Source organism: Balaenoptera musculus, chromosome X (assembly GCF_009873245.2).
Source record: "Balaenoptera musculus isolate JJ_BM4_2016_0621 chromosome X, mBalMus1.pri.v3, whole genome shotgun sequence".
NCBI classification, from domain to species: Eukaryota; Metazoa; Chordata; class Mammalia; order Artiodactyla; family Balaenopteridae; genus Balaenoptera; species Balaenoptera musculus.
Window position 1 is genome coordinate 40,828,066 of NC_045806.1, and position 27,685 is coordinate 40,855,750.

Consider the following 27,685-nt stretch of genomic DNA (forward strand, 5'->3'; position numbering starts at 1 on the left):
ATTAGGAATAGAAGGGAACTTGCTCAACTTGATAAACAGCATCTACAAAAACAAACAAATAAACAAACACACCGCAGCTAACAGTTTTCTTAATGGCAAATTTCTCCCTAAGATAGGGAACAAGGGAAGGATGTCCACTCTTATTCAACATAGTACTGAAAGTTCTAGTCTGCACAATAAGGCAAGAAAAGGAAATAAAAGGCATACTGATTGGAAAGGAAGAAATAGAACTGTCCATACTCATGGACAACATGATTGTCTATGTAGAATATCCCAAAGAATCTACCAAAAAGATTCCTAGAACTAGTAAGTGGGTTCAACAAAGTCAAAGAATACAAGATCAACATCCAAAATTAATTGCATTTCTATATACTAATAATGAGCAATGAATAAAGAAGCTGAAATTTTAAACACAATATTATTTACAATCACGCCAAAGAAAATGAAATACGATATACACTTAACAAAACATGTACACGATCTGCATGCTGAAAATTCCAAAATGCTGATGAAAGAAGTCAAAGAAGATCTAAATAAATCGAGAGACACACATATCGTGTTTATGGATAGAAGACTCAATATAGTATAGATGTCGATTCTCCCCAAATTGATCTATAGGTTCAACACAATTCCTATCAAAATCCCAGCAAGGTTCTTGTAGATATAGACAGGCTCACTCCAAAATTTATATAGAAAAGCAAATGACCTTGAATGGCTAAATCAATTTTGAAGAATAATAAAGAAATATATAGCTACAGTAATCAAGACTGTTTGGTATTCACAGAGGGATAGACACATAGAACAATAAAACAGAATAGAGAGCGGAGAAATAGCCCCACACAAATAGCCTAACACAAATATGCCCACCTGATTTTGCCAAAGGTGCAAAAGCAATTCAGTGGAGGAAAAAATAGTTATTTTAACAAATTGTGTTTGAGCCATCAGACATTCATAGGCAAAAATATGAACCTCGACCTTAACTTCACATTTTATACAAAAATTAATTGAAAATGAAGCACGGCCTTATATGTAAAATATAAAACTATAATACTTTTAGAAGGAAATACAAGAGAAAATTTGTGGGGCCTAGGGCTAGGTGAAATTTTTCTCAGACATGACACCAAATCATGATACATAAATGCAAACATTGATAAGTTGGACTTCATCAAAATTAAAACTTTTGGCCTTCAGAATCTCTTAAGAGGATGAAAAGACCAGCTACAGACTGGGAAAAATGTTTGCAGACCACATATCTGACAGAGAACTTGTATCTAGAATATATAAAGAATTCTCAAAATGTAATGGGCAAAAGACATGAACAGACATTTCACCAAAGAGGATATACAAATGGCAAACAAGCATATGAAAAGATGTTTAACGTCATCAGCTATTGGGGAAGTGCAATTTAAAACAAAGAGGTATCACTACACACCTATTAGAATGACTAAAATAAAAATATAGTGACAACACCAAATGCAGGCAAAGATGTAGAGAAACTGGATCTTTCCTACATTGCTGGTGGGAATGTAAAATGGTACAGACAATCTGGAAGTTTTGGCAGTTTCTTATAACACTAAATTTATACCATTCGACCCAGCAATTGCACTCTTGGGCATTTGTCACAGAGAAGTGAAAACTAATGTTTACACAAAAAACTCTACATGAATATTCATTGCAGTTTTATTCTTAATAGGCAAAAATTGGAAACAACCCAAATGTCCGTCCATGGGTAAATAGTTAAACTGTAGTACATCCATAGCAATACTACTACTCAGTAATAAAAAGGAATGAACTATTGATACATGCAACAACTTGGGTGGATCGCAAGGAAATTATGCTGAGTGAAGAAAAGACAGTTTCAAAAGGTATGATTCCATTTACATGTGATAAAATTGCACAGTACTATATACACAGACACAGAAACAAGTGCATGTAAAACTGGTGGAATCGGAATAAGGCCTGTGGATTGTACCGATGTCAATATCTTGGTTATGTAAGATATTACCATCGGGGGAAATTGGGTGAAGATTACATGAGACTGTCCTGTAATATTTTTTTTTACAGATCCTGTGAATCTATAATTATTTCAAAATAAGTATAATAAAATGAGGTAAGTCTGAAGGACCATGAATATTTTAGAATTCACACATTTGCATATTATGAAATAGAGCTTACCTTTTTGTTTAGTCTAGAAATGTAAATGAAAATGACAATTATGAGTTCATGGTAAAGGGTTTGTTGCTTAAACATTTGTATGAGTCAGTATTCCACCAGAGAAGCAGACCAATAGCCATAGACACACACACACACACACACACACACACACTCTCTCTCTCTTATTCATTCATTAATTAGAAGATATTGGCTTACAGATGTGGGGCAGGCTAAGTAAATCCAAAATCTATAGGGCACGCAGTCAGAAAGGAATGATCAGGCCCACTCAGATTATCCAGGATAATCTCCCTTACTTTATGTCAACTGATCAGGAGCTTTAATTACATGAAAATACCTTCACAGCAACACCTTGGTTAGTGTTTGATTGAATAAATGGGGGCTGTAGCCTAACCAAGTTGACTCATCAAAAAGCCACACATCATAAACCACTTGTGCTTGCAACTGAATAAATTTATTCTGTTAATAGCCACTTTGGCTTGATTATTATAGGTAATTCAAGTGCAAACGACTTAAATCAATAGTGGCCGACAACGAGTTGTATACATGAGGGTCCACTTACACAACTTTAGAGTTGAAAGGGGCCATGAAAAGCTTAGGTAGTATTTCAACACGGCCCAGGAACCTCCCCGTCGTCGGCGTCTCCGGCCCTTAGAGGCGCTGAGGCTCCTCCCGACAGCAGCGCTCCCAGCAGGAGCAGAGAGGAACCCACCTGGAGCCCGGCGCCGCGGTGCGGGAGCACTAAGTGGGCGGAGCCTCGAGGCGCGCGGCGGTAGCGACGGCGCCCAGCCCGCCAGAAGAGCGCGCGGCGGGCGGACGGCGGGGAGCCAGTCGGGTAGGGCGAGCGCGGACAGCGGTTGGCTGCGGGGGGTGTGTGTGTGTGTGTGTGTGTGTGTGAGTGGAGCGCGGGGTGTGGGGGGACGGGGGGAGGAAGGAAGGGGAAGAGGCGGAGCGTGGGAGCGCACAGTGTCAGGAATACAATAGTGCTCCGCGCCGCTTCAGCCGCCGCCGCCGCCGCCTCAGCCGCTGCCGCCGCCGCCGCCCAACCGCCTGCCCAGCGCTGAGGCCTGACGGGCCGGGCGGGCGAGGGCCGAGGGCGGGAGCTGAGGCACTGGGGGCGGCCCCGGCGGATCCCGTGGCGGGGCGGGGGGCGGGGGGCGGGGGTGGGGAGGAGATTAGGGGGCAGGTGCGAGGGAGGGGAGAGAAGAAAGCGAGCGGTTCGGGGGGTGGTAACCACCCGTACCCGACTCGCCAGGCACGTTGCCGGGCCCGAGTGTGGAGCCGGGAAGGAGCGGCGACCGAGCTGCGCGAAGGTAGGCGCCGCTGAGGCTGGACGCGGGGCGAGCGGGCTAGGGGGCGTCGCGTTGGGTGGGCAGCGGGAGTGGCGGCCTCGGGGAGTGGAAACGGGCGCCGCGGAGCGCAACGTCCCGGCCCAGCCTCGCCGCGCTCCGGGTCGCTCCGGCTCCTCACCGCGGTGGCCTCCGGCGTCCCCAGCGCCTTGGGGCCGAGAGCGTGTGTGGGCTGCGGTGAAGTGCCCGGTGGTCCCTCGGCTGGCCGGCGCAGCGCCGGGTGGCCGGCGCGGGGGCGGGGGTGGTGGGGGCGGCCGGCCGGGCTCGGCTGCGGCTGCACTCTGGCAGGAATTGAGCGCCATAACTGTTGAGGCCGTTCCCTCCGGTGCCCCATCCTGGCGCCCCCTCCCTCCCGGTCCGCTGCCTGCTCTCGGGGCTCCCGGGGTCAGACCCGCGGCGGGAGGACCTGCTCTGCCGGCCGCCTGGGGCCGGATGCTCCGGGGAGCGGGGGCGCGCCCTGAGTGTTTCGATGTTGGGGGGCGGGAAGAACCGAGTCCCGGAGACTGGGGGCCGGGCGGTGCGGGCGGCGGCGAGGTCCCTGGTGAGCCCGGGCGCCCCGCGGGCTGGCGAACTTTCCCTCCCCCTCGCGTCATTGTTCCGGCGCTCCGGGTCCGGATCCGCGGTGAGCGCCGGGCGGTCCGGGGGCGGGGGTGGCGAAAACGGGAGGGCTTTGCCAGTCTTACGGGAAATATTTCCCATCGCTGGGCACGGCAAAGTTAACTTTTCTCCAGCGATCGAGTTGGTTTTATTCCCTCCGCCGTGGGGCAATCGATTAAAAAAAAAAGAAAAGAAAAGATAGCCTTCCTCCAATCTTTTTCTCTTGCTTTTCAGAGCCACTGCTTCGGTGAAGTCTGGCTTTAAATTGCACCGGGCAACCTGCGTTTATTATTTGTGAGGAGGAAAGGGGGGCGGGATTTCGAGTGTGTGACCGTAATGGTGGTATGTGAAGGCATGTTTAAAAGTTGGTATCATTGTGTAGCCCTGGGACATATGCAGCTCCTAAGCATTTGGCAAGAAACTTGTTTGGCCGCTTCTCTGGATTTCTGAGTTGCAAGGAAATCCATGGTCTCAGATGTTCGAGAGATTGTTTTTGATGTGAGATCCGTTGACCTGTGAAGCTGAGGATGAGATCCCCGTGTCCCCCCCCCCGCGTCCCCCCACCCCCCTGCCGTCTGATTGTGTAAGAAATCAAAACCGTGTTGATGGTGATTCCAGTGGCCTGGAGGGAAAGGCGACCTCATTCCCTGATAAAGATAACTGTCTGCTTCTCTCAAAACTGGCAAAGTAATGGAAAATAATTTAGGTAAAGACTGGTTGCACAACATCTTGGCTTAGTTTAAGCAACCCAGAATCCACTTTCCCAGAGTAGTTCTCTTAAATACCTTCCCTGCAGCCATTTCTTGTCAGCCTGGGGGTGAAGGCGGGGTGTGAGAAAGGAGTCGGCCTGAACAAAGCATCGCGTTTTTATTTAATTTAATACTTTCATAACATCTGTAAACAATGGGAATGTGGATCCCAGGCCTCTGTACCTTTTGAATAGTGTAGTTCTCATGCTTTTATAGTATCATGTGATTACTCTCTGGATAAGTGAAAATGTGTTGTTGTTGGGTTTTTTTCTCTTTTGTTTAGCCTAGGAGTATTCTACCTCTATAACATATCATTTTCTTTTTCGTTTAAAGTGAGCTCTGAATTTAAATACTTGAACTGTAAAAGGATAATGACTCTCTCCAAGGGTGAGAGAATTACATGAGATCTCAGTGTTGGCTACCATCATTGAAACCTTTTCTTCAGCTATGCTCTTCTCTACAGTTTTGTTTGCTAGAGAAGTGCTCTTAACCCAGTATTGGTGCCTTGACAGAGTTTCTTGCATTATTCATCCAGTCAGTTCTGGAATACTCAGGGGTCCTGGTCGGGTTCTAGAACCCACACTTTCGTTCTCCCACTTTTCTGAGTCGTGTTGCTGTGCCTTGGCAGTGTGGTAAATGCCTTCTCACCTGTAGGAGTTGGTGAATCTTGTTCACAGGTAGGGGAAAGTGAAGAAGGGCCTCCCACTTCTTCCTGAAGTGTTTGTGATCGTCTGGCCTCCGGGAGTGACTTAGAAGCAGCCTTAGGGGTGACCGGGACCCACCTTCTGGCCTGTAGAGAGTTCCCAGGAGCAAGACAGGTGATGGTGCAGGGCTCTCATCATAGTTGAAATGTATGAGTTAGCGAAGGTTAAAATATTTAAGAACAAAGGATGTTGAAGCCTGTAGGTTGAGTATGATCTTCTCCTTTGGTAATGCTTGTCTTTTCCCTCCTTTGTGTTCCACTGACCCTAACAACCCATTTCTGCCCTAAGCTACACAAAAGCATTTCTTCTTTTTGCACGCTACTTTGAGGTCTGGCTGGAACTAAGCAAGTATTTTGGGGGAGGCAGAAGGCATTGGGTGTTTTTGAAGACATGGCATTACAAAGGGCTCTAGTAAGCCTTGATCAGGGATACAGAGGTTGAATATTATCATAGGACATAATGTACCTACCTCCTCATAGAGCTTACACAAAACAGGAGCTGAGGAAGGTAGAGATCATATGCTGGTTTACATTAAGAAAATCTCTCATCAGGGGATAACTTACTATGACCTTTACTTATCTCACCTTATAAGTGAGGGGTGAGTATTGGGTGACACCCATGTGGCACTTTCCTGAAATGGCTAATATGGGGACACTTGAATGGTTTACAAGTTTCTACCTGTTGTTCCACTTACAGTGACTAGGAAAGCTGAAGCATTCTGGTTTGTGGGGTGGGGAAGGTCTAGGATGAGTAGGTAGAAGTGATGAACGAATAAAAGGGTGCTAGCAAGTGGTCATTACAGACCAAGTAACTACTAGCTTTGAGTTTTCTGTTTTCTGGAATCTTTGTGACTCCCCCATGGTTATTTTTGCCTCCTTCCTGTAGATCTCTCCATAGACAACAGCAGCAAAGCTCTTACCATCAGAACTGCCTCTGTGCTTCTCTTGCAGGGGACAGTGAGCAAGAAGTGTCCTGGGGAGAATTTGCCTGACCCTATAGCTGAGCTTGGGAAAAGGAAAGTAAGAACTCAAAGGGTAGCTGACTGCAGAAAGTAGGGGACCTGGTGTGGGGAAATAGTACTGGGGCATTGTCCAATGGGAGATACCTATATGTTCATTAGTGCTCTTCAGGCAGTAAATAATTTAATCTCTGTCCCAACCCAGAAGCCTTGGCTTAGCCCTGTTACCTAAGGGGCTTTTTGTTGGCTGATAGGCAAGGAAACCCGAGTCTGGAGTGTGTTTTTTGGAACAGCTGACAAGAGAATATGGTACCAGCATGGCCAGTACACTAGACCTTGTGTGTTGGAGTCTACTGGGAAATTTGTTTTTTAGAGTTTCAAAACTTCTTATTTTGATACAATTACACAAAAAAGTTGCAAGAATAGTACAAAGAACTCCTTTATTCCTTTCACTCAAGATTGCCATTTACTAACAATTTGTTCCCATTTGCTTTATCATTTGCTCTTTTTGTTTCTTTTTGTGAACAGTTTGAGAGCAACCATTGAGAGATTGGTATTTGTCAAAGGCATCTGCAAGAGGGTGGCTCAGGTGCAGCTGTGGGGTGCAGCAGAACATTGGTGAGTGAAATCTACCTAAAGCTGCAAAGCACACATTTGTAAATCACATGGAATCTCTGGTGCTAGATATAGAAATCATTATCAATTGTAAAAGTGGTTAAGGTAAACTCCCCTTTTGTCATCATTTTTGTCAAGTTTGTTCTTAGCTCTGCCAAACTTTAATAGTTATGAAAATCCATTCCACCACTCCCCCAACTTTGCACCTATAATATATTCTCCAACATTTTCATTTAATTTATTTAGCAAACATATATTTGCTAGGGGTATAAGAGGTGAAAGATATTCATCCCCTTGAGAGCTCAGCATCCAGTGGAAAGGTAGTAAGGAAATCTGTCACCTCAATCAAGGGGAAGAGTATTCTGCTAAAGGGGTTTACAGGGGTAATTGGAACAGCAAGCTAGTTAAGGATTTGAAGAGTTAGATACCTGGGAGTCATTTGGGAAGTATGTGAATGTGAAGATCCATCTCCTCTGAGGCTTGCTGCTCTTAGATGACAAGGTTCATGAGTTAGGGAAGCCTTTGGTGTCATATCCAACACAGGCTGTGGGGTCATGCCAACTTGCATTTTAATCCACCACTTGATTTTGGCCAGTTACTTAGCTTCACCGTGCCTCAGTTTCTTCATCTGCCAAACCACACCTCCGAGATAATAATTAATTGAGGTAATAATTGCTCTGCAAACATTCATTTCGTCTTCCCTTCGAAAAATACAGTATGGGGGGAATAGCATGAAAGGTACTAGGTATTAAGGTGAAATCCAAGGAGGTGTTTCTATTTTTCTGCAAATAAATATCTAATTACTGATTGTACTGAGTTGTGATGGAGATTACTATGAGATAATAGCAATAACAGCAGCGATGATTTGTTAACCATTTCTTGTGTGCTAAGCACTGTGTTAAGTGCTTATCACAGGGTATCCTTCTGAGGCTCAAAAAGGTGAAGCAAAGGTAACGTGCCTAAGGTCACACAGCAAGTAAGAGGTAGAATGCTTCTGAGAGGGAGATCAGCAAGGTGCCCTGGAGCCTGAAGGATGAGCAGGAAAAAACAAGGTAAAAGTCAGAAAGAAGGGATTGCTAGGCAGAGGGAACAACAGGTGTTGTAAGGGCACTGAGGTGGGAGAGAGATGTAGAAAGGATCCACAGAGGTTTGGCTAGGACCTGGGGAAAGAGATGAGATAGGCAGGGGAAAATTGACAGGGCCTTATGGGACCTCATTAAGGAGCTTGTGTTTTATTCCAAGGGCTGGGGGAGGCTGCTGGAAGGTGTTTTTCAGTGTGTGTGTGTATTTAATCCAGAAGGGCATCTAGTGAGGCCTAAACAAAAGTGGCTTAAGAGAGTCATTTCCCTTTCAGTGTCCCACTTTGTGATCCAGTAGAGGCAGTGTTTCTGGCCCAAATGTGTAGATCTTTTTTTTTTCTTTTTTGGCTGTGTCGGGTCTTAGTTGCGGCACACAGGCTCCGTTGAGGCAGGCGGGATCCTTTGTTGCGGCACGCGGGCTCCTTTCTAGTTGCAGCGTGCGGGTTTTCTCTCTCTAGTAGTGGTTTGCGGGCTCCAGAGCGCGTGGGCTCTGTAGTTTGAGGCACACGGACTCTCTAGTTGTGGCTCACGGTCCTAGTTGTCCCATGGCATGTGGGATCTTAGTTCCCTGACCAGGGATCGAACCCATGTCCCCTGCATTGGAAGGCGGATTCTTTACCACTGGACCACCAGGGAAGTCCCACGTGTAGATCTTAAACAATTTTTACTGCCCACCATTAACATGGCTAAAAAGAGTTGCTGTGATGCTGGAAGAAGCTGGTCCTGTAGAATGCTTCTAGAAGGAGGTTTAATTGGGCTCTTATATCTGATGCTTTTTAGGCTGCATTAAGGGAGCTCTTTCAGCTTTCACCAAGCCCTGTCAAATGGGGAAAAAAGTAGAATTGAAGGAAAAAGTAATTCCTGGAAACCTGAGTTGTTGTTCATGTTAGAAATGGAACTGTTGAATATATAAGACTTTGGTTTAAATATATCATGATAAAGATGCTTCAGTGACTAAATGGAAATTTTTTGTGGAGTGTGTGTGTGTGTGTGTGTGTTTGGTGTGTGCCATCCGTGACGGCAGACAGTGCATTTGTGAGAATCTGGGAAGACTGATGATTTTTTTCAATACTTACATATTTATTTATTCTCATCCAGGTACTGCAGGTTTTTCTGTTTGAAACTATTTCTTATGTGCAGAGTAAACTTCATAGGGAAAATCAGTGTTCTTTTCCCCTTTCCATATGTAGTGGACCACAAACATATTTACTTTGAAGTAGCCTATGTCAATTAGCTTTTCTTTTTTTTTTTTTTTGGCAGGGAGGGTAGTTAGCTGGCAGCTGGATGATCTAGGATGGCCTCACTCACACATTTGGTAGTTGGCAGGCTGGTTGGTTGGTCTAGGAGGGCCTAAGCTGGGATGGCTCATCCCCACTCCAAGTGGTCTCTCATCCAGCTGGCTAGTCTGGACTTGTTAACATCGTGGTCCCAAAGGCACAAAGAGTAGCAAGCGAGAGCAAGCACCAGTGCACAAGCACTTCTCAAGTGTCTGCTTGTGTCACATTTGATATTGTCCCATCAGCCAAACCACAGAAGTTCTTCCGTGGCCAAGCCCAGAGTCGTTGTGGGAGGGGACCCTCCAGGGTGTGGACATAAGGAGATGTGAGAAAATTGGGGACCGTTACCACAGTAATGCATAATAATTATTAATGAATATAACCGCTTTTCCTTTGATAAATCATTTTAAATGCTCATTTATAAATGTAGTGTATTCTTGAGACTAAGTAATATGATCATGCCACGTCTCTTCTATCGAGTGTGGAGCTGAGTGATGGTTTTTCTAGGAGGAAGCCAAAGGGAGACAGTGTGGCTCTAGATGTAGATACTCTCATGAATGGCTTGTCTGCTCACTGATCTTGTGTGGCTATTATCAAAGGAGCCCCTGGGTTTCCTCAACCTCCCGTTCAAGCTTTATCACAAAAACTGTAGTGTACTAGACTGCACTAGGTTTTGTAGTCGAGCAAAAAGACGGTTAATTGGGAATCCATCACCACCTGAAAGATGAGAGAAACATTTGCATCCTTTCTTCATAACCTTTACGTGATTTATAGTTTTACCTAAGAGAAGAAATCCTTATTTGGGCATTATAATAAGGACAAAGGATTCTCTGTAGATATGTTTTATTTGGTCAAGATTTTAAAATCTCCCTGTGGTTGCAGTGAAGAATCCACCATTGTGCTGTAGAGTGGCCAGTGACTAGTAATTTGGGGAGTCAGCCTTTGGCCTTTGCTTGTGAAGATTTTAGAAGTAACACCTTTTACACACCTGAAATAGGCTTTACAACCAGCTTGTGGCCTAAAATACATTACATGAAAATGCAACTGGACCCTAGGAAGCATGTGTGGGAAAATGAGTAGAAGGCTCACTTTGTACATCTTAGAGCTGTACATTTCTCTAGAAAATTGCCTGGTGATAGAATATCAGCTTCCTTTTTTTCCTCTTAGGATAAAAATGAAAAATCCCTGACATTTTAAAAGTCAGTGACTTGCACCGGTCAGAATGGCTATCATCAAAAAATCTATAAACAATAAGTGCTGGAGAGGGTGTGGAGAAAAGGGAACCCTCTTGCACTGTTGGTGGGAATGTAAATGTTTACAGCCACTATGGAGAACAGTATGCAGGTTCCTTAAAAAACTAAAAATAGAACTACCATATGATCCAGCAATCCCACTACTGGGCATATACCCAGAGAAAACCATAATTCAAAAAGACACATGCACCCCAATGTTCATTGCAGCACTATTTACAATAGCCAGGACATGGAAGCAACCTAAGTGTCCATCGACAGATGAAAGGATAAAGAAGATGTGGCACATATATACAATGGAATATTACTCAGCCATAAAAAGAAACGAAATGGAGTTATTTATAGTGAGGTGGATGGACCTAGAGTCTGTCATACAGAGTGAAGTAAGTCCGAAAGAGAAAAACAAATACCGTATGCTAACACATATATATGGACTCTAAAAAGAAAAAAAAAAGGTTCTGAAGAACCTAGGGGCAGGACAGGAATAAAGATGCAGATGTAGAGAATGGACTTGAGGATATGGGGAGGGGATAGGGTAAGCTGGGACGAAGTGAGAGAGTGGCATGGACATATATACACTACCAAATGTAAAATAACTAGTGGGAAACAGCCACACAGCACAGGGAGATCAGCTCGGTGCTTTGTGACCACCTAGAGGGGTGGGATAGGGAGGGTAGGAGGGAGACGCGAGAGGGAGGAGATATGGGGATATATGTATATGTATAGCTGATTCACTTTGTTATAAAGCAGACCACTGTAAAGCACACCACTGTAAAGCAATTATACTCCAATAAAGATGTTAAAAAAAGAAAAAGTGACTTGGAAATAGCCATCAAAATTATAAGTGCACATATCATTTGAACCAGCAAACACTTCCAGGAATGAATTCAACAAATGTTTGCATATTACTCGGAGTACTGCTTATAATAGCAAAAGAGTGGTTATAGCCTAAGGATCAATCAAGGCTTGATTATACAGTAGAATATTACATTGATATTGCATGATCTTCAAGATGTACAAAATGAAAAAAAAGCAAGAAACAGAACAATGTGTATTGTATACTACCATTTGTATAAAATAGTGCGGCAATAATATGTAAATTTTTGCTTACATAAACATAAAATATTTCTGGAAGGATATTCAAGACACTGATAGCTTTGGGGCAGACATGGCCAGGGTAGAGGGTAGGAGGGAGACTTTTCACTGCATAAACTTTTATATATACTTTTGGAATTTTAAGCCACATGAATATATTACCCTATTTTAAAAATTAAGTACATTTATCTAAAAAGAGATGGTATATGGTTATGGTGATGTGAACTTCCATGAAATCCTACTCAAGTTGACCTGGTCAGAACTATCCATGTTAAAAAAATATATCCAGCCAGTTTTGTTTCCTAGAAATGCCTCAGAATAGTGTACTTCTGAATTTTTAACTATAGCCCTACCTTTTTCAGAATGTCATATGAATGGAATCATACAGTATGTAGCCTTTTTTGGTCTTGCTTCTTTTACTTGATTCATCTATGTTATGTGAAATAATAGCCTTTTCCTTTTTATCACTGAATTGTATTCCACTGTATGGAATACAACGGTTCATTCACCTGTTTGAGGACAACTTGGTTGCTTCCAGCTTCTTGGCTATTATGAATAAAGCTGAATAAATATTTTGTGTGGACATAAGTTTTCAGTTGATTTGGGTAGATATGTAGGAGTGGGATTGCTGAGGTTTTATAAGAAACTGCCAAACTGTCTTCCAAAGTGGTTCTACCATTTTGCATTCCTACCAGCCATGAAAATGAGGAGTGTATGTCAAGGTTCATCTTCCTGCGTATGGATGTCCAGTAGTTCCAGAACCATTTGTTGAAAAGACTGTCCCTTCTCCATTGAATTGCTTTTGTACCTCTGTCAAAATGTGGTTATGCTTGGGTGGGTCTATTTCTGAGATCTCTGTTCTGTTGAATTGATTTTTGTGTGTATCATTTTGCCATTACCACACTGTCTTGACTATTATAGCTTCATAGGATTCTTGAAGTCAGGTAATATGAGTACTGTTATTTTTTCTTCTTTATCAGAGTTGTAGTGGTGAGAGAGGACATCCTTCATTTGTTCCAGTCTTAGAAAGCATTCCATCTCTCACCATTAAGTATGATGCTAGCTGCTGTAGGGTTTTTTTTTTTTTAAATATATACCCTCTTGTGCTGAAAAGAGTTAACATAGCAGGCCTGAGGCTGCTATCTTTAGAAGGCCTGCTAGCAAGACTGGCCCTTGGCTGGTGTCTGGGAAATTGGCTTTTCAAACATTTTGAAAATAAAACATTATATTCTACCTTCACTTATTCCTTTTCCAATGCTCTTCATTTCTTTATGCTAATCCAGCTTCCCATCTTATTCATAATCTTTCTGCCTGAAGAATTTTCCTTTAACATTAACGTTTATGCCAGATCTGCTGTCAGTAAATTCTGTTTTTGTTTGTATGAGAAAGTCTTTTTTTCCCTCACTTTTAAAGGATATTTTCATGGAATATGGAATTCTGAGTTGACAGTTTTTTCCCTCTCTCAGCATACTCCTCCACTGTTGCCTTGCTTGCATGGTTTCTGTTAAGTCTGCTGTAATTCTTATCTTTGTTCCTCCATAGCTAATTTGTCTTTTTTCCTCTGGCTTCCTTCAGTCTCTTTGTCTTTGCCTAGGTGTGGCTTTTTAGTTTTTTTCATATTTATGCTGCTTGGTATTCTCTGAGCTTCTAGTGTCTGTGGTTTGTTGCCTGTCACTAATTTGGAAAGTTCTCAGCCATTATTTCTTCAAATAATTCTTGTGCCCCATTCTCTCTTTTTTTCTTCCTTCTGGGGTTCCAATTACAAACATATTATACTGTTTGTTATTGTCCCACAGTTCTTGAATGCTGTGTTCTATTTTTTCTCCCTTTTGTCTCTTTTTGTTTTGTTTTTATTGACCTGATCAACAAACTTGATCTTTATGTTCACTGATTCTTTCCTTGTTTGTGTCAGTTCTACTGTTGAGCATGGTGGTTTTTTACTCTTTTTTTATTGAGCATTTCCATTTGATTCTTTATCACAGTTAACATCTCTTTTCTGAAATTATCCATCTGCTCTTGCATATTGTCTACCTTTTCCATTAGAGTCTTTAACACAGTAATCATAATTCTTTTAGATTTCATTTCTGATAGTCCCAACCTCTGTGTCATACTGAATCTGGATCTGATGATTGTTTTGGCATTTGGAATATTTCCTGCCTTTTATTATACCTCATAAATATGTTAAAAGCTGAACATGGGTAGGAGAAGAACACAGGTTTCCTTCTGCTAGGCCTTTAGTGTGGGGATTTTAATTAATCTAGTCAGGAGTCGGCCTGTGTTCCATGTTTGTTTTTGCTATGGGCACCAGAGATTTCTGATTCCTCTAGTGATACCTTCTTTTTGACTCCTGCTTGGCTTTGGGTTTTTCCTTTGTGCTGTTTCCCAAGAACTGTCTCTTACAGCTCTCCCAGTTGTATTTCACTGTTACTAACCACATAGCTGGTTTGCCAGGTGGTGGTTGCTGGGGGAGGGGGAGTTCTCTGATGATTTGATTAAGCCTCAAACTTAGGCAGGTACTGGAACTTGGGTCTTGAGTGTGTCCTTCACAAGATTTCCTGCCCCTTCTCCAGGGGTGGAGCTTCTTTTTCTTTTTCCTCTGTTCCTTCGCCCAGCTGCAGTGAGTATCCACCAGTGTCCTCAAGCCATAGATTTTAAGTCCCCCCGCAAATTAAGCCTTTTGTTCTGTACTAGAGATAAAGGAAAGGGGTCTGGGTGGATTTCACAGTGAGTGCTATTTTCCTCAGCCAAACAGCACCTTCATGGAAGCTTTCTCTGACATATTTCCTTATCTTCCCTGTAGGAGCCTTGTGGGATTCCTTTTGGTAAAACTTGGAAGAGGATGGGAAACCCCTCCCTCACCATGTGGAGCCCAAGAGCTTCATACTCTCATGACATTCCATACTCTGGCCTCCAGTAATTTGTCAGAATCTCTAGTTTAATCTTCCTACCAGCTTACATGTTCAGATCCTGTGTCTACCTGCAGACCACCGGTCTCTTCAGATAGTGGGTTGGTGGTTTGCCCTATGACTTCACTTCTCTGATAGGTCCAAGAAGAGTCATTGATTTTCAGTCAATATAGCTTCTTTCTTGTTGTAAAGGTGGAAATGATGGCCTCCCAGTACTTTACATGACCAAGCTGAAACCTAAGTCCTCAAATAACTCTTAATCTACACAAATGTCTAATGTGCAGCCCATAGAAACTTAGTACAGGTTAGTTTTTTCCCCTTATTTTTCTTTTTTTCAAACCCTTGAATTTTATAGTTTTATGGCTAGGGAGCCAGAAATAATTGATTCTATCTTGGGTTCTGCCTATTTTAGGCTTTAAAAACCTCTGTACCACTGGTAGTATGTTATATGTTTGTCTTCCTGTCTTCTAAAATTCTATGTATGCCTGTGGTAATTATTGAGCATGTTGTTAGCACTCAATAATAATTTGCCTCATTCAAAATTAGAGCATGATTTATCCTTTCTAGATCATAGGGTTTGTTAGTGACCATGTGTTTGTTGTTTTTATTCTCCACATTTCCAGGTGCAATTCAGTTCAGCTGATAGTTGTTGAGTGCCCACTGTGCTATGAGTGAGGCACTAAGTGTTAAGTAGAATACAAGCCTGACCCGGTAAATGGAGTAACCAAGGGGTTCCTGAAGGCAATGGAAGCCCCATGGATGGAAGTATATTGCAACTTGGGAAACATCTCCATTTCAATCTAGAAGGATTTCTTAAATTCTTTTTAAATTTTTATTTTTAATTATACTAGTGATACATGAATGCATTCTAGTAAAAACTGAAAAGTTGTAGAAAGAGCCATGGTTGTCCATGACATCCTTATGACACTCTCATTCCATCACGTTCTCCTTCCCAAAGTTAATTTTGATTACTTACTTTTGTTTTACTGTGCAAATTGCTATATCAAATGTATCATCTAATAAGTTTACTGAAATACTTAAAATTTTTTTTTAATTTTTTGGCCATGCCACACAGCATGTGGGATCTTAGTTCCCCGACCAGGGATTGAATCCGTGCCCCCTGCTGTGGAAGCGCAGGGTCTTAACGACTGAACCGCCAGGGAAGTCCCGTGAAATATTTTTATATTTAAGGGAATAAGCACCCAAATTCATTTAACTTTTAAGGAATGTTTATTAGGGGTAACTGTCATCATCCAGGTTGGATGTGTGGCCTAATAATGATTCTTTGCTTCACATTATAATGTAACTCTTCTAGTTTTTAAACCTGAAAACTAGTGTTGGTGATAGAACTGTAAAAGTCTATTTTGGGTAAATGAGAAGTACAGAAATTCGTACTGACTGAAAAGATGATGAGCTGTTGCCTTTTTCTTTAATTATCATAGAATAATTGACTTTTTTTGGGGTGTGTATATAGTTCAGTGGATTTTGACACACGTGTAGATCAGTGTAACCACTACCACAGTCAAGGTACAAAACAGTTCCACCACCCCAGGAAACTGCTTTGTGCTACCTCTTTCAGTCATACTATGTTCCCACCCCAACTGCTGGCAGCCACTGATCTGTGCTCTATCACACTATAGTTTTGTCACTTTGATGTCACATAAATGGAATCAGACTATATGTAATCTTTTGAGTCTTTTTTTCACTCAGCATAATGCTTTTGAGATTCATCCAAGTTGTGTGTATCAAATAGTTTGTCCCTTTTTATTACAAAGTAGTAGTCTATTATATGAAACCACATTTTGGTTGTTTCCAGTTTTGGGTGATTAAAAGTAGAGCTGCTATAAAAATTCATGTGCAAGTGTTTGTGTGCACATAAATTTGCATTTCTCTAGGGTAAATACCTGAGAGTGAGATTGCTAGAATTACACTGCCATTCATGGTAAAACTAGTTAGCTAGAGTTTGAATGCTAGAAATGGATAGAGTAACAAAGACCCAAGTTGTTTAAATCTTGCTTTTGCTTCTTACTAGCTGTGCAACCTTGAGTGAGTTTAACCTCTTTGTGCCACAGTTTCCATATTTGTAAAATGAAGTTAACAATAACAACCACTGGGATTATTGTGTGGGATTAATGGCATATTTTAAAAATTTATTTATGTTTGTCTGCATTGGGTCTTCGTTGCTGCATGCGGGCTTTCTCTAGTTCTGTCAAGCGAGGGCTACTCTTCATTGGGGTGTGCAGACTTCTTACTGTGGTGGCTTCTCTTGTTGCGGAGCATGGGCTCTAGGCGTGTGAGCTTCAGTAGTCGCAGCACGTGGGCTCAGTAGTTGGGGCACGCGGGCTCTAGAGCGCAGGCTCAGTAGTTGTGGCGCATGGGCTTAGTTGCTCTGCGGCATGTGGGATCTTCCCGGACCAGGGATCGAACCCGTGTCCCCTGAATTGGCAGGTGGATTCTTAACCACTGCACCACCAAGGAAGTCCCAAATTGATGGCATATTAAGAATAAAATGCTGATAGGGACTTCCCTGGTGGTCCAGTGGTTAAGACTCCACGCTCCCAATGCAGGGGGCCTGGGTTTGATCCCTGGTCAGGGAACTAGATTCCGCGTGCCACAACTAAGAGCCTGCATGCCGCAACTGAAAACAGACCCCGCATGCTGCAACTAAAAAAAGACCCCGCATGCCGCAACTAAAGATCCTGCATGCTGCAACGAAGATCCTGCATGCCGCAACAAAGATCCTGCGTGCCGCAACTAAGACCTGGCACAGCCAAATAAATAAATATTAAAAAAAAAAGAATAAAATGCTGATCAATGTCTGGCATACTAAATATATTATTATTATTATCTCATGTTTAATAAAACCTTTTCTTGTCAGAGACATTTGCCTTTAGTCAATTAAAATGGAGAAATTAAGTAATCCATAGGAGGGAGCTTCAAGATGGCAGAAGAGTAAGATGTGGAGATCACCTTCCTCCCCACAAATACATCAGAAATACATCTACGTGGGGAACAACTCCTACAGAACACCTACTGAACGCTGGCAGAAGACCTCACACCTCCCCAAAGGCAAGAAACTCCCCACGTACCTGGGTAGGGCAAAAGAAAAAAGAAAAACAGAGACAGAAGAATAGGGACGGGACCTGCACCAGTGGGAGGTCTGGTCAATGAAGGAGGGGAAGCCTCGGAGCCACGGAGGAGAGCGCAGCAACAGGGTTGCTGTTGCTGCGGAGGGCAAAGCAGAGAGAGATTCCGGAGGAGCGGTGCCGACCAGCACTCACCAGCCCGAGAGGCTTGTCTGCTCACCCGCCGGAGCGGGTGGGGCTGGGAGCCAAGGCTCGGGCTTCGGTCGGATCACAGGGAGAGGACTGGGGTTGGCTGCGTGAACACAGCCTGAAGGGGACTAGTGTGCCACAGCTAGCCGGGAGGGAGTCGGGAAAAAGTCTCGACCTGCCTAAGAGGCAAGAGACCATTGTTCCAGAGTGTGCGAGGAGAGGGGATTCAGAGCACCGCCTAAACGAGCTCCAGAGAAGGGCGCGAGCTGCGGCTATCAGCGTGGACCCCAGAGACGGGCATGAGATGCTAAGGCTGCTGCTGCCGCCACCAAGAAGCCTGTGTGCGAGCACAGGTCACTATCCACACCGCCCCTCCCGGGAGCCTGTGCAGCCCGCCACTGCCAGGGTCCCGTGATCCCGGGACAACTTCCCTAGGAGAACGCACGGCACGCCTCAGGCTGCTGCAACGTCATGTCAGCCTCTGCCGCCGCAGGCTCGCCCCGCATCCGTACCCCTCCCTCCGCCCGGCCTGAGTGAGCCAGAGCCCCCGAAGCAGCTGCTCCATTAACCCCGTCCTGTCTGAGCGAAGAACACACGCCCCCAGGCGACGTACACGCAGAGGTGGGTCCAAATCCAAAGCTGAACCCCAGGAGCTGTGCGAACAAAGAGGAGAAAGGGAAATCTCTCCCAGCAGCCTCAGGAGCAGCGAATTAAATCTCCATAAACAATGTGATGTATCCCGCATCTGTGGAATACCTGAATAGACAACAAATCATCCCAAATTGAGGACATGGACTTTGGGAGCAACGATATATATATATTTTTCCCTTTTTTCTCTTTTTATGAGTGTGGATGTGTATGCTTCTGTGTGTGATTTTGTCTGTATAGTTTTGCTTTTACCATTTGTCCTGGGGTTCTGTGTGTCCGTTTTTATTTTTTGTTTGTTTTTTTAAGTATAGTTTTTAGCATTTGTTATCGTTGGTTGATTTGTTTTTTGGTTTGGTTGCTCTCTTCTTTCTTTATTTATTACTTAAATTTTTTTAATAATTATTTTTATTTTAATAACTTATTTTATTTTATTTTACTTTATTTTATTTTATTTTATCTTCTTCTTTCTTTCTCTCTTTTTTTCCTCCCTTTTATTCTGAGCCGTATGGATAACAAGCTCTTGGTGCTCCAGCCAGGCGTCAGGGCTGTGCCTCTGAGGTGGGAGAGCCAAGTTCAGGACACTGGTCCACAAGAGACCTCCCAGCTCCATGTAATATCAAACGGCGAAAATCTCCCAGAGATCTCCATCTCAACGCCAAGACCCAGCTCCACTCAACGACCAGCAAGCTACAGTGCTGGACACCCTATGCCAAACAACTAGCAAGACAGGAACACAGCCCCACCCATTAGCAGACAGGCTGCCTAAAATCATAATAAGGCCACAGACACCCCAAAACACACCACCAGACGTGGACCTGCCCACCAGAAAGACAAGGTCCAGCCTCATTCACCAGAACACAGGCACTAGTCCCCTTCACCAGGAAGCCTACACAACCCACTGAACCAACCTTAGCCACTGGGGCCAGACACCAAAAACAAAGGGAAATACGAACTGTAGCCTGTGAAAACGAGACTCCAAACACAGTAAGCTAATCAAAATGAGAAGACAGAGAAACACACAGCAGATGAAGGAGCAAGGTAAAAACCCACCAGACCAAACAAATGAAGAGGAAATAGGCATTCTACCTGAAAAAGAATTCAGAGTAATGATAGTAAAGTTGATCCAAAATCTTGGAAATAGAATGGAGAAAATACAAGAGACGTTTAACAAGGACCTAGAAGAACTAAAGAGCAAACAAACAGTGATGAACAACACAATAAATGAAATTAAAAATTCTCTAGAAGGGATCAATAGCAGAATAACTGAGGCAGAAGAACGGATGAGTGACCTGGAAGATAAAATAGTGGAAATAACTACTGCAGAGCAGAATAAAGAAAAAAGAATGAAAACAATTGAGGACAGTCTCAGAAACCTCTGAGACAACATTAAATGCACCAACATTCGAATTATAGGGGTCCCAGAAGAAGAAGAGAAAAAGAAAGGGACTGAGAAAATATTTGAAGAGATTATAGTTGAAAACTTCCCTAATATGGGAAAGGAAACAGTCAAGTCCAGGAAGCACAGAGGGTCCCATACGGGATAAATCCAAGGAAAACACGCCAAGACACATATTACTCAAACTATCAAAAATTAAATATAAAGAAAACATATTAAAAGCAGCAAGGGAAAAAGAACAAATAACACACAAGGGAATCCCCATAAGGTTAACAGCTGATCTTTCAGCAGAAACTCTGCAAGCCAGAAGGGAGTGGCAGGACATATTTAAAGTGATGAAGGAGAAAAACCTACAACCAAGTTTACTCTACCCAGCAAGGATCTCATTCAGAGTTGACGGAGAAATTAAAACCTTTACAGACAAGCAAAAGCTAAGAGAATTCAGCACTACCAAACCAGCTTTACAACAAATGCTAAAGGAACTTCTCTAGGCAGGAAACACAAGAGAAGGAAAAGGCCTACAATAACAAACCCAAAACAATTAAGAAAATGGTAGTAGGAACATACATATCAATAATTATCTTAAATGTAAATGGATTAAATGCTCCAACCAAGAGACATAGACTGGCTGAATGGATACAAAAACAAGACCCGTATATATGCTGTCTACAAGAGACCCACCTCAGACCTAGGGACACATACAGACTGAAAGTGAGGGGATGGAAAAAGATATTCCATGCAAATGGAAATCAAAACAAAGCTGGAGTAGCAATTCTCATATCAGACAAAATAGACTTTTAAACAAAGACTATTACAAGAGACAAAGAAGGACACTACATAATGATCAAGGGATCAATCCAAGAAGAAGATATAACAATTGTAAATATTTATGCACCCAACATAGGAGCACCTCACTACATAAGGCAAATACTAACAGCCATAGAAGGGGAAGTGGACAGTAACACAATCATAGTCGGGGACTTTAACACCCCACTTTCACCAATGGACAGATCATCCAAAATGAAAATAAATAAGGAAACACAAGCTTTAAATGATACATTAAACAGGATGGACTTAATTGATATTTGTAGGACATTCCATCCAAAAACAACAGAATACACATTCTTCTCAAGTGCTCATGGAACATTCTCCAGGATAGATCATATCTTGGGTCACAAATCAAGCCTTGGTAAATTTAAGAAAATTGAAATCATACCAAGTGTCCTTTCCGACCACAACGCTATGAGACTAGATATCAATTACAGGAAAAAATCTGTTAAAAATACAAACACATGGAGGCTAAACAATACACTACTTAATAACCAAGAGATCACTGAAGAAATCAAAGAGGAAATCAAAAAATTCCAGAAACAAATGATAATGAAAACACGACGACCCAAAACCTATGGAATGCAGCAAAAGCAGTTCTAAGAGGGAAGTTTATAGCAATACAATCCTACCTTAAGAAACAAGAAACATCTCAAATACACAACCTAAGCTTACACCTAAAGCAATTAGAGGAAGACGAACAAAAAAGCCCCAAAGTTAGCAGAAGGAAAGAAATCATAAAGATCAGATCAGAAATAAATGAAAAAGAAATTAAGGAAACGATAGCAAAGATCAATAAAACTAAAAGCTGGTTCTTTGAGAAGATAAAGAAAATGAATAAACCATTAGCCAGACTCATCAAGAAAAAAAAGGGAGAAGACTCAAATCAGTAGAATTAGAAATGAAAAAGGAGAAGTAACAACTGACCCTTCAGAAATACATGGGATCCTGAGAGATTACTACAAGCAACTATATGGCAATAAAATGGACAACCTGCAAGAAATGGACAAATTCTTAGAAATGCACAACCTTCCGAGACTGAGCCAGGAAGAAATAGAAAATATGAACAGACCAATCACAAGCACTGAAATTGAAACTGTGATTAAAAATCTTCCAACAAACAAAAGCCCAGGACCAGATGGCTTCACAGGCGAATTCTGTCAAACATTTAGAGAAGAGCTAACACTTATCCTTCTCAAACTCTTCCAAAATATAGCAGAGGGAGGAACACTCCCAAACTCATTCTACGAGGCCACCATCACCCTGATACCAAAACCAGACAAAGATGTCACAAAGAAAGAAAACTAAAGGCCAATATCACTGATGACCATAGATGCAAAAATCCTGAACAAAATACTAGCAAACAGAATCCAACAGCACATTAAAAGGATCATACATCATCATCAAGTGGGGTTTATCCCAGGAATGCAAGGATTCTTCAATATACGCAAATCAATCAATGTGATACACCATATTAACAAATTGAAGGAGAAAAATCATATGATCATCTCAATAGATGCAGAGAAAGCTTTTGACAAAATTCAACACCCATTTATGATAAAAACCCTCCAGAAAGTAGACATAGAGGGAACTTGCCTCAACATAATAAAGGCCATTTATGACAAACCCACAGCCAACATCGTCTTCAGTGGTGAAAAACTGAGACCATTTCCACTAAGATCAGGAACAAGACAAGTTTGCCCACTCTCACCACTATTATTCAACATAGTTTTGGAAGTTTTAGCCACAGCAATCAGAGAAGACAAAGAAATAAAAGGAATCCAAATCGGAAAAGAAGAAGTAAAGCTGTCACTGTTTGTAGATGACATGATACTATACATAGAGAATCCTAAAGATGCTACCAGAAAACTACTGGAGCTAATCAATGAATTTGGTAAAGCAGCAGGATACAAAATTAATGCACAGATCTCTTGCATTCCTATACACTAATGTTGAAAAATCTGAAAGTGAAATTAAGAAAACACTCCCATTTACCATTGCAACAAAAAGAATAAATTATCTAGGAATAAACCTACCTAAGGAGCCACAAGACCTGTATGCAGAAAATTATAAGACACTGATGAAAGAAATTAAAGATGATACAAATAGATGGAGAGATATACCATGTTCTTGGATTGGAAGAATCAACATTGTGAAAATGACTCTACTACCCAAAGCAATCTACAGATTCAGTGCAATCCCTATCAAACTACCACTGGCATTTTTCACAGAACTAGAACAAAAAATTTCAGAATTTGTGTGGAAACACAAAAGACCCCGAATAGCCAAAGCAATCTTGAGAAAGAAAAACGGAGCTGGAGGAATCAGGCTCCCTGACTTCAGACTATACTACAAAGCCACAGTAATCAAGACAGTATGGTACTGGCACAAAAACAGAAATATAGATCAATGGAACAGGATAGAAAGTCCAGAGGTAAACCCATGCACATATGGTCACCTTATCTTCGATAAAGGAGGCAAGAATATACAGTGGAGAAAAGCCCACCTCTTCAATAAGTGGTGCTGGGAAAACTGGACAGCTACATGTAAAAGAATGAAATTAGAACACTCCCTAACACCATACACAAAAATAAACTCAAAATGGATTAAAGACCTAAATGTAGGGCCAAACACTGTCAAACTCTTAGAGGAAAACATAGGCAGAACACTCTATGACACAAATCACAGCAAGATCCTTTCTGACCCACCTCCTAGAGAAATGGAAATAAAAACAAAAATAAACAAATGGGACCTAATGAAACTTCAAAGCTTTTGCACAGCAAAGGAAACCATAACAAGATGAGAAGACAACCCTCAGAATGGGAGAAAATATTTGCAAATGAAGCAACTGACAAAGGATTAATCTCCAAAATTTACAAGCAGCTCATGCAGCTCAATATCAAAAAAACAAACAACCCAATCCAAAAATGGGCAGAACACCTAAGTAGACATTTCTCCAAAGAAGATATACAGATTGCCAACAAACACATGAAAGAATGCTTAACATCATTAATCATTAAAGAAATGCAAATCAAAACTGCAATGAGATATCATCTCACACCAGTCAGAATGGCCATCATCAAAAAATCTAGAAACAATAAATGCTGGAGAGGGTGTGGAGAAAAGGGAACCCTCTTGCACTGTTGGTGGGAATGTAAATTGATACAGCCACTATCTGTATCAACTGGAGAACAGTATGAAGGTTCCTTAAAAAACTAAAAATAGAACTACCATATGACCCAGCAGTCCCACTACTGGGCATATACCCTGAGAAAACCATAATTCAAAAAGAGTCATGTGGGGCTTCCCTGGTGGCGCAGTGGTTGAGAATCTGCCTGCCAATGCAGGGGACACGGGTTCGAGCCCTGGTCTGGGAAGATCCCACATGCCACGGAGCAACTAGGCCCATGAGCCACAACTACTGAGCCTGCGCGTCTGGAGCCTGTGCTCCGCAACAAGAGAGGCCGCGATAGTGAGAGGCCCGCGCACCGCGATGAAGAGTGGCCCCCGCTTGCCGCAACTAGAGAAAGCCCTCGCACGAACCGAAGACCCAACACAGCTAAAAATAAATAAATAAATAAATAGAGTAGCTATTAATTTAAAAAAAAACAAAAAAACCCACCAAGATTATTGGGCTTCACCCTCAGAGTCTCTGACTCTGTAGATCTGGGGTGGGGACAATACTTTAAAAAAAAAAAAAAAGAAATAATAATAAATGGCTTATTCAAGGTCACATGATGGCAGTATCAATACCAGAACCCACATGTCATGCAGATTATTACCTAGTAGATTGCTTATTTGTGCTTGGTTTGTGTGTGTGCAACTGTGCCCTTCAGTTTAGACTGTGGAAGTTCTTTGGAGAGAGGCATCATATCTTTTACTTCTCCTGCCTTTTCACACTCTCCTGCTATCTGCAAAGACTGACCAGTAACTACTGGACACGTCAGTAGTCAATAAATGCTTGTTGATTAATTGACATTTAAAAGGAAATTATGCTTGGAACTGTTCTGTATCTTGTTTTTGGTGGTAATTACAACCATAGGTATTTGTCAGAACTTGAACTGTACATTAAAAAGGGTAAATTATACTGTGTATAAATTTTTAAATTAAGGTATAATTCAAAGCAATTATGCCAAAGAGATCTATTTATTTGATAAATGCGGCTAAATGTATAGGTAACGTATTACTGTGAGAAAAGAAATTTGGCCCGTTGAAAATAAATTTGTACATAATAGGCACTCAGTAATGTTAGTTTCCTTCCTTCTTGCGCACAAATGCTTCATGATTACCTGTCAAGACTGCTAAAGAAAGCATTCCTGCCCTAGGAGATGACTGGATCTCAGATGACTTCTAAGATCCTATGATTGCTTTGAAAGGTAAATAAATGACTATTTTGAAACACATGTGTAAAGTAAAATATAGAAGCGCTACTACACTATTCCAAAGGTGGGCCCCCTAGAACCTTAATTTTACTTCCAAAGACTTAAACTCAGGTATAAAACTATTAACCCTCTGCTAATAGAAATTATTTTAAAACTTAAAAAATAATACAAAAGGACGACCAAATGTCCTTTCGTTGTCATTCTGGAGCATTGACTGAGGGGCCCACCCAAGGATTATTTAGTTCTCTAGGGGATTACATCTTTGTTTGGCTTATTATTCACTAATGATTAGGGTCCAGACTTTTTGAAGTGACATGTTAACTTAAAGATTTTTGTCTGGTAGAGATGAAAAAAATTTCTGTTTGGCAGAAGAAATAATCCCAAAGACTATGGATTAACTGTCCTATAGTGCATTAACCACTTTTCTATCTAATTTAGCTATCTTATTCTAGCATTTTTACTTTCAGTATCTGTATATACTGAATCTCTCAAATATTCTTTGAATCAGCCTTACATAATGCTGGGTCCCTCACTAATAAATTAGTCTTTGACATGTGTTCATTCTGTATTTGTATGTGAGTCATGTTCTTAATTTTGAAAATTATATTGTAATTATGTATATTATATTATACCCTGAACATCCTACAACATTGTCTGTGGACCATGCCCCATCCTTTACAAAGTCCCTGATATCTACTACTGACTGCTGGTTTTAATGCTGTAAGAGCACCTTGAAATACCTTTGTGATCATGCTGGTACCTGAAGAGGTCTTCTCAGGAAAAAAACTGGATACCTCTGCAGGTGCTCAAGAAAACTGCAGAAAGACTTTCTGGAACTACTCTCACAAAATGAGAAACTGATGTCTTTCCTATCATGTTACTGTTCTATCTATAAACCGAGAGGATGACATTAAGAACCTTTGTTTTAGAGATCCAGAACAAATAGACTCACACTGGGCCCTTCTTTCCTGTCAAACACTATTCCTATAATCCGCTTTTGCTAGTAATAGCCATAAAATAACTATATTGGAGCAATAAAAATTGATAAACTACCAGCTGCCTCAAAAATCTAATAGCTTTGGCAAAATATACTGCAGCTTGTTGTGATAGAGCCTCCTTTTCCCTAACAGGTTTTATTTTAACACTTGCCTTTTCACACTACTGAATAGTATAATCAAATTAACAAATTCAGCAAATGCTCAGTGAGTTCCAGGCACTAGACACTGCTCAGCCCTGACTACCCTCACCCCCTTCCCCAAGCAGGCTCAACTAGTACTCAGTATCAATCATTGGTTTGCAGTTGTCCAGGATGAAAATGGAGAATAGAGCCCAAATGGAGGGTTGCAATCTGCCCTGTCAGCACCCAAAAGATTTAAAATGGAGTCAAGCAAAAGAATGGATCTCTTTCACATTAATAAAATTTAATGATCTACAACACCACTGAGTATTAAATGCATACAGATTTGAAACATCCTGAGAAACAGGAAGGGTGGGTTAAAACGTGGTTCACAAACAAACTGGTATTTATAAATATTCTGAATCAGCTTGACAACTTTATTGAAAGAGGTATGAAACAAATATCTTCCAATAAACACCCAAACTCAGAAATAATCGAAATATGGTGCCCATTCATACAAAGACCAAAGTGCCAAGTTTCCATGCAGCGTAGGGAATCCTCTGCATAGGAAGTCTGAACCAAAATTCTAAAACACCAAGGAGGAGGGGGTGAAGTGGGTTGAGGATATAGAACAGGAGTAGGAGTAATTTTTTCAACCTACTTTTCCCCTGGTGATTATTAAAACAAAATTCTGTAATATTTCACAATAAAATGTTTTTGAAAAAATAATCCGTTTGGGCCAGCTTCTGCCTTGGGATGTAGGGAGCTGGAAGTAGTGTTGCTCTTACCCTTACAATTAGCCAAACTAAGTTAAAATTCATGACTTTTACTGAGCCCATCAGAGGAGTATTTTACTCAAGTATTTGTTGAGAGGAGTATTTGTTCAAGTATTTTGCTTTAATTTAAATTTGGTAGTTTTCTTGCTGTGGTGTTTTGAGAGTTTTGTTTTTTGTTTTGCTTTGTTTTGTTTTGTTTGGCTGCACTGTGCAGCATGTGGGATCTTAGTTCCCCGACCAGGGATTGAACCCACAACCCCTGCATTGGAAGCACGGAGGCTTAACCACTGGACTGCCGGGGAAGTCCGAGAGTTTTTCCGTTTTTTTTTAAATATTCTGAATAAAAATCCTTTGTTGGTTATGTGATTTATCAGTAGATATTTTCTCTACATCTGTGGCTTGGTTTTTTATTCTCTTAATGGTGTCATTCACCAAGCAAGATTTTAATTTTGATGAAGTTCAGTTTATCATTTTTTAAAAGGACTCATGTCTAAGAACTCTTATATTAACCC

The 27,685-nt window shown here is 41.7% G+C and overlaps 2 protein-coding genes across 7 annotated transcripts in view; one reads left to right on the plus strand and one right to left on the minus strand.

Moving 5' to 3' along the window:
* Positions 1 to 2,779: 2,779 nt before the first annotated feature.
* On the minus strand, positions 2,780 to 4,114 carry LOC118888274 (basic proline-rich protein-like). Its single transcript, XM_036839266.1, has one exon. It carries the CDS (start codon positions 4,112 to 4,114, stop codon positions 2,780 to 2,782), a length of 1,335 nt encoding a protein of 444 aa, XP_036695161.1.
* The window catches only part of JADE3 (jade family PHD finger 3), a 162,623-nt gene continuing 138,299 nt past the window's right edge, over positions 3,362 to 27,685 (plus strand). For 2 of the 6 annotated variants that reach the window (XM_036839628.1, XM_036839633.1), the window contains exons 1-3: positions 3,362 to 3,485; positions 7,058 to 7,147; positions 25,196 to 25,274. In XM_036839628.1, coding sequence (XP_036695523.1) covers positions 25,259 to 25,274 — 16 coding nt within the window. In that variant the 5' untranslated portion in view covers positions 3,362 to 3,485; positions 7,058 to 7,147; positions 25,196 to 25,258. The remainder of the gene's footprint in view (positions 3,486 to 7,057; positions 7,148 to 25,195; positions 25,275 to 27,685) is intronic. The other 4 variants (XM_036839629.1, XM_036839631.1, XM_036839630.1 and 1 more) reach the window with 2 other exon arrangements.